General features: G+C 41.3%; 1 protein-coding gene across 1 annotated transcript in view; it reads right to left on the reverse strand.

Moving 5' to 3' along the window:
• Positions 1–2,781: 2,781 nt before the first annotated feature.
• NRG3 (neuregulin 3) overlaps positions 2,782–16,569 on the reverse strand; it is a 1,107,294-nt gene continuing 1,093,506 nt past the window's right edge. Inside the window, exons 7-10 of the mRNA XM_006755074.2 lie at positions 14,962–15,086; positions 10,434–10,607; positions 4,460–4,531; positions 2,782–4,216 (exon numbers count right to left, since the gene is read on the reverse strand). Coding sequence (XP_006755137.2) covers positions 3,709–4,216; positions 4,460–4,531; positions 10,434–10,607; positions 14,962–15,086 — 879 coding nt within the window. The 3' untranslated portion in view covers positions 2,782–3,708. The remainder of the gene's footprint in view (positions 4,217–4,459; positions 4,532–10,433; positions 10,608–14,961; positions 15,087–16,569) is intronic.

Here is a 16,569-nt window from a genome sequence, read left to right on the forward strand (position 1 = left end):
TCTTGGGGAATGTGGCACAGAGCTTGTCTCAGGGGCAATGTTTTCTGGTTTATGGGGCCAGAAGCAAGGAACCAGCATCCCCCCTTGCTGAGGGAGGCGTGGCTTCCTGTAGCACCATGCTGCTGGTAGGTGTAACACCCAGCCTGTTCTGGTGGACACGTGCTCATTGACAGCCTTAGCCATGGTCACTGGGAGCCTCACTCGAATTGTAGATTTACTGTCATTCACTCTGGAAGCCAGTGTGCATTCTCCTGAAGTCTGCTTATCCCTTTTGTTCTCTTTTTGGCAGGTCTGATATGTTACTATGATCAAAAAATGCTAATTTGACAAGTGCTGGAAACAGCACTATTTCTCCTAAAGAAGATCTTTCTGCTGCTACTTAGAAATGATGTAAAGTATTAGAAATGTGAGTCACTTATAAATATTTAGTCCTTAGCCCATAGCAAAGTAGAGAGATGTTGGACTAGAGCAGTGGTTCTCAACCTTCCTAATGCTGCGATCCTTTAATGCAATTCCTCATGTTGTGGTGACCTCCAACCATAAAATTATTTTCGTTGCTATTTCATAACTGTAATTTTGCTACTGTTATGAAATGCAATGTAAATATCTGATATGCAGGATGTATTTAGGCGACCTCTGTGAAAGGGTCATTCGATCCCCAACGGGGTCGCGACCCGCAGGTTGAGAACCGCTGGACTAGAGTATCAAACAGAGCACTTCATAATTTGTGTGCATAGAAAAACCAGGAAGAAAATTGGATGCCCGTTTTCCAACATTGTTTCTACTATTTCTCATTAGCATAAAATTGGTCACATGTTTTGAACAAATGCATTCCACAGCAGTCACTGGCAAATTAGGCTAACATAGGCTTTCTGAGCAACATTCATAGCAGAAGATGATTCAGAGTAAAAATAAGGACTGACTTTCATTTTCCAGTTAATAACAAATACTCAACTTAGTTAATTACAAACCTGCTTACATAATAAAGACGAGGAAAGTGAAGCATAATCAAAGGTGTCTTGTAGAAAGACGTGTTTCTTTGTGGGCCCCTGAGCTCAAAGGACAAGGTACTGATGGCTCCAGGTGTTTGCCATGTTAGATCAGCTCTGCAAGTCTTGACGCTCTCAGCACTTGTCTGCTGGTGCCCCAAATAAGCATTTTGAGCTTGGACCTTTTTCAAAGGAGAGTTTCATATCCCAAAAGGAGAGAAATGACCACTGAATATAACCTTAATAGTTATTCTTTATGGAAGAGTTTGTCTTGACTATCAATTAGGAAGTACCTATATCTCTAACTTCACATGAGGCTGCCAGTGGGTGTGCCTGATGGTCATGTTCTTCTGAATGCACCAGGGTGTTTACAATCACACAGTACATGGTTCTTCTTTGAAAAATAATGGGTTGGACCAGGACTTATGTTTGACTGACAATCTTTTCAGAGTAAATAATATATTAACAACCACAGTGAGTCACAGAGCATATAACCTCCTAAATAGATAAATTATGTCTGACTCCTTCAGATAAGCGACAAGGAACGTTTCAGTGAAAAAACCCAAGAATGAGGTTGACAGCAACAAACTTGTGAGTCCTTCTAGTTAACGTTTATAGTTATAACAAATTGCAACACAATAACATATTTTATATGTACCTTAAGAGGGTTTTATATACCTGCTAAGACTATTTTTCCAATTCTTTTCCCAAAGATATCATAATTTTAAAATGAGAACATAGATGATCTAGAAATAAAAATATATAATCACCTTTTAAGAGGCTTACATTACCTATAAATTAAAAAACAACAAAACTATAATGGGACAACTGATGAGTACCACGAACCCTTTGTTGCATATAAAATGCATCTCTACCAAAATGTTTTCAACATTTGAGACCTTGAATTTTCACAAAACAGTGCTGAAAAACATCCTGTTCTTTCTTTCCCTTGTGTGGCATTGTGTCTATTATTAAAGAATGTTCTCAAAGAGCAATTTGCAAAGTATTTTCAACAGAAACAACTTAACTTCAAATAAGAGTTGTATATGTTCAATGTCTGACTCTGAAATAGTTACATTTCTCTTCAATGGAAAAAGAAAATTTTAAATAAGGTTTCCCCAACTGCAGTAAAAGAAATCTTTTATATACTTTCAAATACTGTGCCTTTTTATTTAAAACAGTGTAAACATAACAACACCACCAATAACTGGAAAAAGACTGGTTATGTGAACACTAATTTTCTTGAATGCCCCCATCAAAATAAGGGTAAATAAAACAGACAAATCTCCAGGAGGAGTCCCCGCTCACCTCAGCAGTGGTAAAAATATTGCTTTATTCCAAAGGAACATACAATACAATTTACTGTTCTTTTGAGGGCTTCCTGTGAACTGAATACTCGCCTTTGTGATTTCAACAATTTATTCTTTTCATATTAACCACAGAAGCCAATATCTTGGTCCACAAGTTGTAGACTAACTACAAAATAAATACTAATGAGGCTCATGAAAAAGCAAAGGATAACTGTCAATTTGGTCATCGGCTTGTGTGAATAATTTAAGTACGCATGATTCAAAATAAACACACACATTCAACTCTCCTGTGATACAGATATCATCAATGAACCTACATTGTTCCTCTCAGAAATATTCACATCAGAAAATGGTCTAGACATTGTCAACAGTTTTATAGGACCCCACCATGCAAGTGACTTTGATGTAAGAACTTACCAACTGAACTTTATACTTAATGGAAAAATTTAAAGTGAACAGATCTAAGAGGGAAATTTTTTTTTAATATTAGATTCCCTGATGTTTCAGAACAAATTTTAGCAAGCTTAATACACACACACACATGCACACACATACAATGAACACATGTGCATACAGCATACCAGTGCTCGAGGGAGCAAACACACGCACACGCACACACACACACAGTCTCTCTCTCACACACACAGGCACACACACACAGGCACACACATACACTGAGAAATGCTCCTTTGGCATCCTAAACGATCTCAAAGAAAAACATTTCTATCAGCATGACTTTAGTGACATGACACTGATTTTTTTGTCCTTTTTTATATGTTGATTTCATATCTTGCTCTGAGCTTCTGCACCTTCAAATTTCAGAGGAAGATGGCACGAAAGAGCAGCTGAGTTTGCCCCCAATGGCTCCCTCTATCTCTGTCCTCCTTCTCCTTCCCAGGCCTGTGCCATTCTCAAAATGAAATAGAAAACACTACATTGGTTGACATGACATAACCTGTGATGAGGCTGTCGAGTGAAGAGAAATTTAGGGGTTGGGACTGCCAAGCCAAACGGCAAGGGCTGTCTGTGCACAGGCACACCCGCCCTCGGGGGCAGCTTGTCTCTGAAACCAGGCACCTGCCGGTGCTTTTGGACGAGGACACTGCTGTGGGGCTGAGGGTCTGAATCGCCCGCATCTACCAAGAGCCAAAGAGGATCATGTTGGGACTAACTGAAATTGTATTCAGAATTCCACCCGAAAGCTTTAGTTGTAAGCTTTATCCCTCCTGAAACGTTTCTTTCCCTTTAAAAAAATATTTTGTTAAAAAACACTATGATATGAGGGCGATAGACTATTTGGTTTCTTCTAAGTAGATGCTCTTAAATTAATGCATATAAATAATTTGTATTTAATTTCCTCTCTTTCCTGTTGAGCAAAGCATAGAATGCACAGATTCCTACGTCTCAAGTCACTTGGTCAACGCAGGGTCTCTTTGTATTTCATTTCTTAGGATAAATTGTGCCTCTCGTTCCGATTTGGCCATGGGACTCAGGGGGAGAAAGGCGGTGTTTTCACTCGCACTGTCCTCAGCTTCTACACTGGCTAGTTCGTAGTCTTCTGACCTCCTGGCATCAGTCAGAATTCGGATCTGCTCCTGGACAGTTTCTAGCAGTATTTTCACTTCTTGTTGTTCTGCTAAAAGACAATCGCTGACTGGAATACTCACATTGACAACATCAGCAGAGTAGGAGTTTTTGCACCATTTGATGCTTTTGACGTCAGAAATCCCTGGCATTTGGATGCAGGTTTCCTCTAGCCCCACTGAAGGGATGATGGGCACCGAACTGGCCCTTGGGGATGAATATCCCAGCAGGTCCTTTTGATCCAAGCTATTAAAATAGGAGTTTGTCTCTCTCGAAGGCAGTTGCATATGGACTGATGCATCCTGTTGGGTGTTTAAACCGGCGGATGAATACCTGAAAAGAAAGAGAGTATTAGACAGCCTGCCTTCTGCCGGCGCTTCTTCAGAGCACTCGCCAGCCAGCAAAGCACTTGCCACATGCACCACCTCACTGACTTCTCACAGCAACCCCATCAGACGCAGAATATGTTCCCAGATAAACAGAGAAGGAAACTGAAGCTCAGAGAGGTGCAGTGACTTGCCCAAGGTCACACAGAAAATAAGTGACAGACTGAGACTCAAACCCAGATCTTCTTACTTTAAGTCCAGGGATCTTTCAACACACCACAGCTGTATAGGCAGGTGGGATATAGTCTTCCTGACCTCTATCCTAGAATACAAAGTAAATGGGGATTGAGCAGGTAAGTGTGGCCTTTCCATAGTGACAAACAGGAAACCCATAACGGCATTACTCCACTCCATCAACTCGACCACCCTCTCAGCCCTGGTTTGGTACTCATGTGGCCATCCTACTTCGAGAAACCGGGAAGCCCCACGTTAAGCATTAAGGTACTAGAGTCCACAGTCTTTCTGCTTCACAACTTTGGGGGAACGAACGCCATTTCTGTCGGCACTCTGCCCTGTGGGCATTGCCTCACTACAAACTGCTGAGCCTAAAGGGGCGTGGGAGGCACATGATTCTTCTCTCTGTCCAAACACAAGCATGAAGTGAGCTCCGTAAGGCCTCTACCAATCTAGCAACTTCCCATATGTGGTTTCTGCAGCCAAGTAAGGTAGCTCATCGGTGTATGTCAATGGCTTGTCAAGAATGCCAGCATGCTATTCAAGTCATTTGAAGATTCCAGAATCTGATTAGGCCCTTTCTTGGCCTGTTCAGAGCTAGTGAATTTCCCAGTGCCTCTGAGCTTCCCAGTGCCACAGTGTGGGTCAACTAGTCATAGATTCAAAGAAATGTGGTTTGGGGACTTGAACAGTTTTTACTCTATTTCTGTTATTTATCCCTAATTTAAACATTAAATTAAACATTAAAATGTAAGTGTAATCTAAACATACCTACCCTCCATATGATACCTAGCATTCCCCTAGTCTTACATTATAATATAAATAAAAGTCATGTTTATACAAGGAAAGAGTAATTGCGATGAAGTGTGTAGCATACTGAATAGAAATCGTTATTTAAGGGCATGATGGGAGTAATTTAGAGGTCTTTATTTCTAGCAGATGGTGAGAAAAGATGGGGAGCAAATTTAGGTGTCTTTATAGTCCCATCCTCTTTTACTGTGCCTAGTACAGAGTGGGTAACCAATAAATCTTGATGGAACAGGCATGTGAGAACATAGCATACCTTAGAGATAAACACTTTATTCCCCAATCAGCATCTATTTCAAACATAATAACAAGAGCTAACATTTACATAGTGATTTTAATTTTTAAAGATATTTTTAGTTAATTTCAGAGAGGAAGGGAGTGGGAGGTAAAAATATTAATGATGAGAAAGAATCATTGATTGGGCTGCTTCCTGCACACCCTTACTGGGGATGGAGCCCACAACCCAGACCTGTACCCTGACCAGGAATAGAGCCGTGACATCCTGGTTCATGGATGACACTCAACCACTGAGCCATGCTGGTCAGGCTGCATAGTGTTTTTAAAAAGTACTTTCACCTTTAATTGCTTCACTATTTTTACAACTGTGGTTTACTTATTATTATTACCATGTTATTAAAGAAGAAACTGGACTAAGGGGTACTCAAATGACTTGCCACAAGTTACCTTTCATAAGCAGAAGAGGAAGAAGTTAAACCCAAGTTGTCTTATTTTAATTGTTACTATGAAAGCCAGAAGGTGCACTAGAACACTTTTCAAAGGATGCATAATCTCTACCTGTGTAAACTGTATAGCCACCCCGCAAAAGGAAATTTTCCAGGGATTTTGGTCCATTTGCTTTGGTGTTTTAGAACTGAAATGGAACAAATTAGAGAGTTTTGTGTTTGTCCTGAATATCATCCAGTTAACACCATTAATATCTATGAAGATATAGGATCTCTACTATCAGATTCACTAAACTCACAGAGACAAAAAATGTAATTAGGATAAAATTGTATTTCTCATAGATATCATGAGAGTGTATCAGTGGGTAGAATTTAATAGGTTTGAAATGTGATGATCATAGATGCAAATTCTTATACCAGGATCTAAACATTATTTGCAAAAATCTCTATATATAAAAGCCTAAGTGACTGGCTAACCGGCCAGCCAGCCAGCCTATGATGTGCAATGACCACCAGGAGCAGACGCTCAACACATAGGCATGGAAACATGGAATAGACTGATGAATCTCAGAGGTAAGGGAGGAATGGGGTGGGGGGGGCAGGAAGAGATTAACCAAAAATCTTATATGCATACTAGAGGCCTGGTGCACCGATTCATGCCCTGGTGGGGTCCCTTGGCTTGGCCTGCAGGGATCAGGTCGAAACCAGCTCTCCAACATCCTGTGAGGGGTCACGAATTGTGACAGGGCACAGGCCAGGCTGAGGGACCCCACCAGTGCATGAATCTGTGAACTGGGCCTCTAGTATTAGATAAATGTATAAATGTCTTAGAGGATTTAGACAATCATAGCTTTAATAAGTTAACAATGTGGCCTGATGAAGAAGTGATCAAAGGCAATTCAAGCCAAACTTGAAGCAGTCTTATAACAAGCCTGACTGTGAATTAAGGGTGTAGATGAGAAAGGAATTTCAGCTGACCTATAGGTCACCTCACAAGTCAGTTAAGGGACATGGGACACACAGCTGCCAATAACTGCAATCTAAAATGTTACCATAACATGAAGATGTGAACTCTCCCAAATGTGCTTTTGTTTTGGATCAGACATGACTTCAAGCGCCAACACCATTTTTAGATGAATTGCAGCCTCCTTTTAATTTTCTCCTCAATTAAAACAATCAGGTGGTGACAGTGCTCTTGGGGATTGCTCTGAGAACTAACTGAAGTAACGCATCTGCACTATTCCCCAGAGGATGCTGGTAACCCCCACTTCCCTCCTAGAGTCTGTGAGGCCAGCACTGGTATTGAGGAGAAGCAGACTACTCTTCTCCACGAGTTTAAGTGTGAGCACAACTTCTAGATGTGATCTGGGTTAGAAGACAGGCAGCAGTCTGAATCCCTGACAATCAATCATTCGTTCACAATTTTGATCTATGAGCTTGTCATTCATTGTCTGTAAAATGCCAATTTGGACTGTTGGTCCTCTGATCTCTCAACAAAGAAATAACCAGTGCATTTCCTCAGTAACTAAGGAAAGGTGAAATATTGGCAGGCCGATGAGGCTCAGTGGTTGAGTGTTGACCCATGAATTGGGAGGTTATATGCAGCAAACAGTCAGTATACTTCGTATCCCTTCTACTTGTAAGGTGGCAGTCTAGCTTTTGTGACTCCATTTCTTTCTATCTAGCATATGAATATATTAGTTTGGTTTTCCTGATATAACACAGCTCAGAGCTCTGGGACCGTGGCTGTCTCTGACCCCACTAATCAGAAAAAAGGTTCCTGAATAGTTACCAGTTCACACCTTCCTCCGGCTTCACTGAGATAACTACTGGTTCAAACTGGGCTGAAGTCAGTGACACGGAGAGAAGTCCTACCACCGGGGCCTACCTAGCAGACAGCGTCCACATGCGTGATAAACAAGCAGCAGATGGCTGATGGCTCTTGCAAATTCAATCACTGCCCCTCCAGGCTAGGGCCAGATTTGAAGAGGGCCTTTAACTGTGAAATTCTATTACCGATCCTATTTCCAGTCCAGAGAGATGGAAAGTCCCCCAGGAGTGGAAAATAGCTGTTTTCAAGAACTGAGAATGAGATTGCTCCCTGAGATTCATTGTGCTGAGCACACCGTGACTTATACTTGGAGTCACCATTTATCAACACTGGGTGCATATCACACACAGGAAAATACACGTGGCCAGCCAGCTGGAGAGAATATTCCAACCCCGATGATGATTGAACCAAAACAAAACCACCACCATGCAGACAGAAAGTGGAAGTCTCCCAGGAGGTAAAAGACAAAGCAGGGCACCTCTGAACATGTGATGGGCACCTCTGAGCCTCTGAAAGTTCATGTATGTGTGGTTGAAGCCTGTGCCCAGAGCAGCTCAGAGCATCCTTACACCTGGACATATGGAATGACAGCCAAAACATGCCCGTCAGAAAGAAACACGGCATGGGCTGGGCCCCCTCTGCAGTCACAAAGTAAACTATTCCTAGGTAACGGGCAATACCAGTGATTTAAGAAGGGAAATAATTATGAAATCTGATTAGTTGTCATTGTAGGCTAAATACAAGCCCCCTTTCCAAATATAAGGCAAAGAGAAGGCCAGCTACTTCTTGACTTGCATTATATCAGACATTTTGGATAACTTGGCTGTTATGTTGAATTTGCAGATCTGTACCAACTCCATTTTGCACTACATTCGGAATTGCTTCAAAATTACAAAACCCAGCCACAGGCTATTTAATTCTTGTCTCCTGGTCTTCCTAAAGCAATCTGTTGCTGAGCTTTGTCAGACAGAGTAGAAATGCACATATATCTTATCCAGAAGAAAAGACAAGGGTAAGGCTCTGTGATGGACTCCCTACTTGCTTAGGCCTCCAGCTTGATACAGTGTGGGAACATCGCCTAGGGCAAAGCAGCAGAGAAACCTGGCCTGGCTCATCCAGAGAGAGAAAAGCTGGATGTGATAAGAACCTGGCTTGTGTGAGAGAACAGGTTCCTGAAATTTCTGTAGTAAACCCTGATTGCATTATTCTTGAAATCAATGATAATTTTATAACAGCTCCTGAGACAATACAAACCCGTACTACATCTCTGTTTGCCATGTGATAAGGTACAAGCTCTTTCCACACATAATTAAAAAAAAATCTACCCAACAACCTTGAGGAAGGCTGTATTATCTTTATTCAATTTATAGATGAAAAAAACTTAAGCTTAGATGATAAAACTATCTCAAATTCACACAAGATGTTAAGGGCCAAAGATTTGAACTTAAGTCATTTTAAGTAAGAGCTACCATGTTTGTTTGAATAGTCAATTAGATGAATGGGACTAAAGTTCATCCTCCATTCCATTCACCACACCTTGAGCCGTGTAAGCCACTCAGAAGAAGGACACCCTTTGCACTGCAAGGAGGAATAGCAGTTGTTGTGCTCGAGGCCCATATTTCCATCCCTGCACCGTGAATAAACCTAGAGATCTGAGTTCAGCAAATTGTACTTCGAAATCATGCTGTCAGTATTAACTGAGACACATTCAAGAATGCTCGATGGAAGTAGATAACATGATAACATATATATATATATATAATTATAGGCCCCGTGAACGACATTCGTGCACTGGGGGAGTTCCCTCAGCCTGGCCTGCACACTCTCAGAGTCCAGAACCCCTTGAGGGATGTCCGCCTGCTGCTGGGAGTGGGCCTAAGCTGGCAGTCAGACATTCCTGAGGGGTCCTTAATGCTACCGTGGAGGTGGGGTCCTTAATGCTACCTCCTGCCACCATCACTGTGCTCACCAGCTATGAGCCCAGCTTCTGGCTGAGTGGCACTCCCCCTGTGGGATTGCACTGACCACCAGGGGGCAGCTCCTGCATTGAGCATCTGCGCCTTGGTGGTCAGTGTGCATCATAGAGCCAGGTCTTTCTACTGTTGGGTCAATTTGCATATTAGGGTTTTATCATATAGGAGATGTATATGTATGTGTGTGTGTGTGTGTGTATGTGTGTGTATATATATACATATACATATATATATATATATCCTATATGATATATCTCATCCATATATGCTATAAGTTCTATAGGTTAATGTTTACAGTATTGTCCACAGTCATACTTATCAGAGAATTAAGTAGTTTTATTCAAACCTAAGGATAAAGAAACACTTTAGTCCTCCTAAGAAATCTTTAGTTTTTAAATTGAAGACAAATTCTAAGCTGTTTTAGTGACTATTTAATAACATAGTGCCTAGATATGTGTACATTTATTTCCTTGCTAATGTTATGTTTATTTTTGATTAAACACTTTCCTAATATATATTTCCATTGTACCTAACCTTTTAAGTTAGTTTACCTTTGTAGAACAAAGATGAAAGGAAGTATAAATAGCTAATTGGTGACAAAATCAATGAATAAAAAACCCCAATGAGCATAGCAACTCAACTTAAAGCTATAGCAATAATGACACCCTCCTTACATTTCATTGTTTTCAGACCTACCCTTGGCAAGGTATTGTATCCTGGTCGGGGATCCTTGATTCCTCAAGTTGCTGATACGCTGGCCCCACAATCCCGCCCAGCCTGCTTCGGGGTGAGGGGGGTGTCCTCCTGAAGGCGTTCCGGTGGAGCACACCACTCCTCTGTGCTGGACTGCAGCAGGAGGAGAGACTCCGGCTGCGGGAGAGAAAACCAGCACATCGGTCATAGCCATAACCTTTCAGGTGGCTGCCCAAACCCTTTAAACACTGCACTTGCACCCGAGAGCCTCAAAGTCCCTGTCCAGACTCCACCCATGACTGGAGTGTATCTGCCAGGAGGGATCAGAAGTTGCCAAATCCATTTATCCTTGCGAAGCCTGAGGCCAAGAGAAGTTCTTGTGTTTCTGGCTTTCTAAGGTGGAGCACAATGGGCTAAAATTGCTGCTTTCCAGCCAAATTAAGAGGTGGGTTTAAGGAATTCTGAAGCTCCCGATTCCCACCCACCCTCAGTATTCAAGCTACAGTGGCTGTCTGTCTAATAACAGTAAACGTGGCTTTCTTGTTAGGCACTGACAGGGACCAATCACAGGAAGCCCTGGAGGGACCTATGGGGAAATTTTCACTTGTGTTAGCGGGAGAATCAACAAACGTTATTATGATCGGCATTCTCTCCTTAACATTTGTGCTAAATTCGCAGTTCATTATCTCAAAATTCCATCAGTCTTGAGAAGCTAAATCATTTTCCGTTTTTAGTTTGCTTTTACTAAACATTTCATTCTGACTCATACGTCCAAATGCCAAAATAACTGTTTTTAGGTATCCCTAAAGGGCAACAGGTATAAATGAAATGTACTTTCGGTGAGATCCCTATACAGATCATGTGAAACAAAAGAATAAGATTCTTTCTAAAAATCAGTTGCTAATTTGACACACTACCTGTTGCACATCCATCCACATCTCTACCCCTCTGAACTTCACATACTGAATGGGAGCAGTGCAGAGAACTGGCTCCTGTGTACACATTCCTAAGATGACAGTTTGTGATTAAATCACATAAAACTATGCAGAAAAAATTAAACACATTTTCAAAATTTCAATAAACCTATCAGGTTTTAAACAGACCAGTCCCCCAAAGGAGTTTACCCATATCACTTTATTATTTGAAGTTCTGTATGTGTCAGAGGTTGAATATTGCTGTTATTTCTACTGAACAAAACAACTTCTCAAATATTATTTAAGGCCAGAGTTTGAGAACCAAGATGACTGATCAAACTTCATATTCTCAACCCAACATGGACTTCCTGAGTTAGTACCAACACCAGATTATGCCTGGCAACATTAGTACAACTTAATTCTTTCTCATAATATTTCTTGCATGTCGAGTCCCAAGATGCCTAATATCAAGGGGCCTCACTAAGTTAACAAGTCTATGAAGCTCTGTATCAGCTCATGCCTTTCCCTCCCTTCAGCTTCTATCTGCACCATCCAGCAGCAGTTATGGAGTCTGAAGGGTGCTCAGGCTTGCGTGCTAGGGTTAGCTGGACCAGGGTGTTCATCTCTGGTCTGTACATCATTAGCAGCATGGCCCTGGGGGAAGTGCTGGCACCAGTTAGAGCAGTGATGGCGAACCTATGACACACGTGTCAGAGGTGACACGTGAACTCATTTTTTTGGTTGATTTTCTTTGTTAAATGGCATTTAAATATATAAAATAAATATCAAAAATATAAATCTTTGTTTTACTGTGGTTACAAATATAAAAAAAAAATTTCTATCTGTGACATGGCACCAGAGTTAAGTTAGGGTTTTTCAAAATGCTGACACGCTGAGCTCTAAAGGTTCTCCATCACTGAGTTAGAGTCTTGGAGGAAAATAGATGGCACTCTAAATTGGGTCATTTGGGGGAAATTTTGCCATTTAAAAAGGTGTGTCCAGTATTTGAGAAAAAAAAAAAGACAACAGAAGATACTGCTGTATGTCAAGGCTAGTGACAACAGGAAGCTGTTACTATCCCTATGACCTAAGGGACAAGGAGAGGGATCTGTTAGCAGAACGGAGAGACAAGGCGATTATAAGGAGAGGGCCACTTGGCAGGCACGTTGGCTGCAGGAAAAGGGCCATAGCTGAGGCAGCCAAGCAGGGAGGGGGAGGTGGAAGTACTGGAACCTCACTCTCTTTGGCCTCCCATCACATGCAGGTGCCTCCCATTGAGCCGACAAAAGCTAGAGGACAAGGGAGCCTGCTGCCCTTCTAGTGCACAGAGCGATGCTAGCAAAGAGAGGTGAAGACTAGACGTGTGTGGAGAAAGGCACTGGCATCATGCTTAAGTCTTTTCATAAGATTGCTATGGGGGTTAAAAACGATAAAGTATGTGAAGTGTTTGGCACTTAACAGATGCTCAGTACAATGAGCTCCCCTGTCTCCTCTCACGCAAATCATTGAAAACTCAGACTTCTTTCACCCTTTAAAAATACTTAGATGTGTGCTATCTATAAGTGACTTACATTGCCAAGTACAATGCAATAAGTAAGACATGACATACTAGGATTCTTTTTTAAAAAGAAATATTTTTGACTAAAAAGAAATAATGCTTTGAATTAATAGCTTTGTTTCATAAATGAGCTATCCAAATATGTCATATTTGCAGTGCAAGGCAATAAATTAATTATTTATAGCTAGCCAAACTGCTTGGCAGCAAAGTCTACCATATGAACTAGTGGCCCATCTTAAAAAGCAGTTCCATGACTACTGATCAGCCAGCTAGTTTAGCTTGCTAATGCAGTAGCATTCGGGAAGTCATGGAACAGTTGGCAGGCTACATAAATCAGTGACCGGGCTGCCAGTCATGACAACATTTAAGTCTCCTGCATATTTTACAAAACAAAGCTCTGAGATATTAAACTGTAACTTCAAAGTTTTAGAGGCACTTTATGGATCAGTCCTTGCCTATCTACCATGACACAATGAATGCCAACAGCACTGCAATGCCACTGAACCAAACAGAAAGGAAGGTCTCCAACAGGCATCCTTATTTCCTAGAAACCACAGTGGGAGCCACATTTAGGAGGGAGGATGTCAACAGAGAAGAGGAAGAGTGAGGTATTTGCAGCGCAAATACGATAGAAGCTGTAATTCTTTTTTTATCTTAACTTTAAAACATCAATGGCATAATGTAGTGCTGGAATAATATTGTACTTAATTAGTTTACTTGACTGGGTGCAATGCCACTTTAACACGTATTATAATCAGCAGGGGAAAATGCTGTTTTGGAGAAAATATTCATCTTCTAAGATGCTGGTAATTTTGGACTTATTTCCCTAATTAAAGAACTTCTATTAGCTCCAGGGAACTGAAATGGTTTTCTTTTTAGAGGGAAATATCTACAAATTCCTTAATTGATATAAATCAAAATATGTAGTTAATAACTAAAGCAATTATCCAATAACTAAACATATTTAAATCCTGAGCTAAAAACATTTAAATCACCTTTTGAAAAACAGCAAACCTTTAGTATCTCAGTCTCTAATCGTACAGAGTGACAGAAAACCTCAAAGCAACATGTCAGCATCAATGAAATCTTTTTTGGGCCCATTGAAAAGCAAGGAAGAAGACCGTTTCCTTGTACAACGTGTGTTTCTGTCCATGTGGTTTGCAAAGCACTTCCTGGATGTGTAAAAACCAATATTTACATATCATTGATGGCAACAGATGTGATTTTTCATATTTTCCTTTTACAACTTTTTAACTCTTTATAACGTTTTTCTTTTTAAATTTTAAATACTATACTTCTTACTAAGAAAAGAAAGCTCGAATTGCGGGACAACTTCTACAAAGAAAGAGGATATGCATTTAAATGACATAAACATAATGTCTGCTTCAGCACTAGTCCCAAACTTTGGCACTTGTTTTAGAGCAAAAATTTTCAATTTTTAGAGTTCCAGATTCCTCATGTATAAAACACAGTATGTGACTAGAAGATGACTAAGAAGTTTTCAGCCTCAGAATTCCATAAAATTTGTAAGATAACATTATTTTTGGTTTTCTCCCCCAAAGAGCCAATTTCTATGGTCATCTTGTAAAGGAAGGCCACCCCATTGATCATAGATCTTACAGATCCAAGAAGATTTGCCAGGATTCTTCCCCCATGAAAGTTTCTTTGTTTGAGAGCCATGGTGAAAGACCTGGAGCATGTCACATCAGTTTCCCAGAGAAGAATTAGTCATTAAATCTGCAGAGAGTGATAAGGCAGGCTAAAAAGAATCATGTTTTTAATAGTTATTTTCAGAATGCAATTATTTCATTCACTGGTCTGTATCTGTAGCTTTGATGGGTGTTGTTCACTGCTCCTTTCGGCTTTGTAGAGGGGCACTGCAGCCGGCTGGTGTCTTTGGTTTACCTGCTGTGAGCTGCTTGAGCATCCACTCCATGGAGAGCCACATGAGAAGCAAGAACAACCATCTCTCCTAAAGTGTTGCCATTTCTGGGCATGTGTTGTCCAGAGCCACACATGGCGTGAATGTGCCCATTCCACCATGATTAACTACCTGTACCTGTGGTGTTTGACAGATTGGCTTCCTCTGTCAGAAGAAATCTCTGGAAATGACTGGGGGCCAGCAAAGCTTGACTCCATCATTTTCTCCAGTGCCGTCACAGGATGCCTCTCCGCCTTTGAGTACTGTGGGGAATCACATGCACAAGGTTGAGCAGGAGGATGAGCGGAGGGCCTGCCACACTACAGATAGCTATTGACAAGGTATGGAACTTCCAGGAACATCCCTCTGGCCACCCGGTCAGGAGCATGGCCAGGAGCATTCGCTGCTCGTGTTTCCCACTGAGTATGCTCTCCCATCCCTGCCCTGCACCCTCTGTGACTAGGTGAGGTCCATTCAAGAGGGTTCTTCGTTTTAGAATCCTGAGTCTGTCTTTTCATTTAAATCCACAGCCATGGCACAGCCAAAATAAACACAAGCATGTTTTATTGAATGCAAATTTTATTAAAATATTAATTAGTAGCTGACTACTAATATTAGGATTCAATAAATGCTGATTGAATGAAACTCAGAACACTCTCAAAATTATGGAGGACATTGATTCAGTGTCTCTGTCCACCACTCCACACTGTTTCCCTCTTTCAGTCTGTTACCAGATAGTATTTACTGTGTCTAAAAAGAGAAATTTGTGAGCATTTCACTCTTTATAGTTATTAACTCTTGGTTTTACCTTTGACTATGATACCTCATAAGCACAAGAGTCTAAAGAAAACCTACAGAGATGATATATTGAGAACAATTTTCCTCAAGGTAAGTATCACATGGCATCTCACCCAGGCAGGTGCCCAGTCATCTTTCTCTGGATCTTGGCCCATGAACAGGCAGTAGGGATGGCAGGCTCTCTTCTAGAAACTTCGGATAAAAACTCTCCTGAGAAATGACGCTTGTGGAATGCTAACCAAACTACAGAGATTTTGGAATTTAGATATTCATGTACAATGTATGACCAAGAATTTCACAGAAAAATATGGGTATATAGCATGCAAATGAGAAGGTATACAACTACACACATTGTGAATAAATGAAAATCAGAATAAAAAAATAAATTTTAAGAATATATAGTAAATACAAAGATTTGAGAAAAGTAGAGATGGTGCTAATCTGTTGGGATAAGTATTGACAATACTAGTTTCCTGATGCACGAAAATTGTGCAAGAGTAGGTCTTCCTTCTCCCGCTGCCGGCACCGGCTTCCCTCCAACACCCGGGACCGGGCTTCGTTTTGGCGACCAGCAGGCACCCGGGACCCAGTCTTTGCCCCAGCCACCAGCAGGCACCTGGGACCCAGGCTTCCCTCTGGCCCAGGCTTTGTCCAGAAGGACATCCGGTCTAATGTCCAGAAGGTCGTTTGGCTGTCCAGTCTAATTAGCATATTAGGCTTTTAATATTATAGATAATAAAAGGGTAATATGCAAATTAACCAAACAGCAGAACTACCAGTCACTATGATGCACACTAACCACCAGGGGGCAGATGCTCACCACAGGAGCTTCCCCTGGTGGTCAGTGCGCTCCCATAGGGGGAGCACTGCTCAGCAACAACCCAGGCTGACAGCTCGTGAGTGCAGTGGCCCACCTCCATGGCAGCCCTAAGGATGTCCGACTGAGGT

This window comes from Myotis davidii, unplaced genomic scaffold (assembly GCF_000327345.1).
Source record: "Myotis davidii unplaced genomic scaffold, ASM32734v1 scaffold112, whole genome shotgun sequence".
In the NCBI taxonomy this organism is placed as follows: Eukaryota; Metazoa; Chordata; class Mammalia; order Chiroptera; family Vespertilionidae; genus Myotis; species Myotis davidii.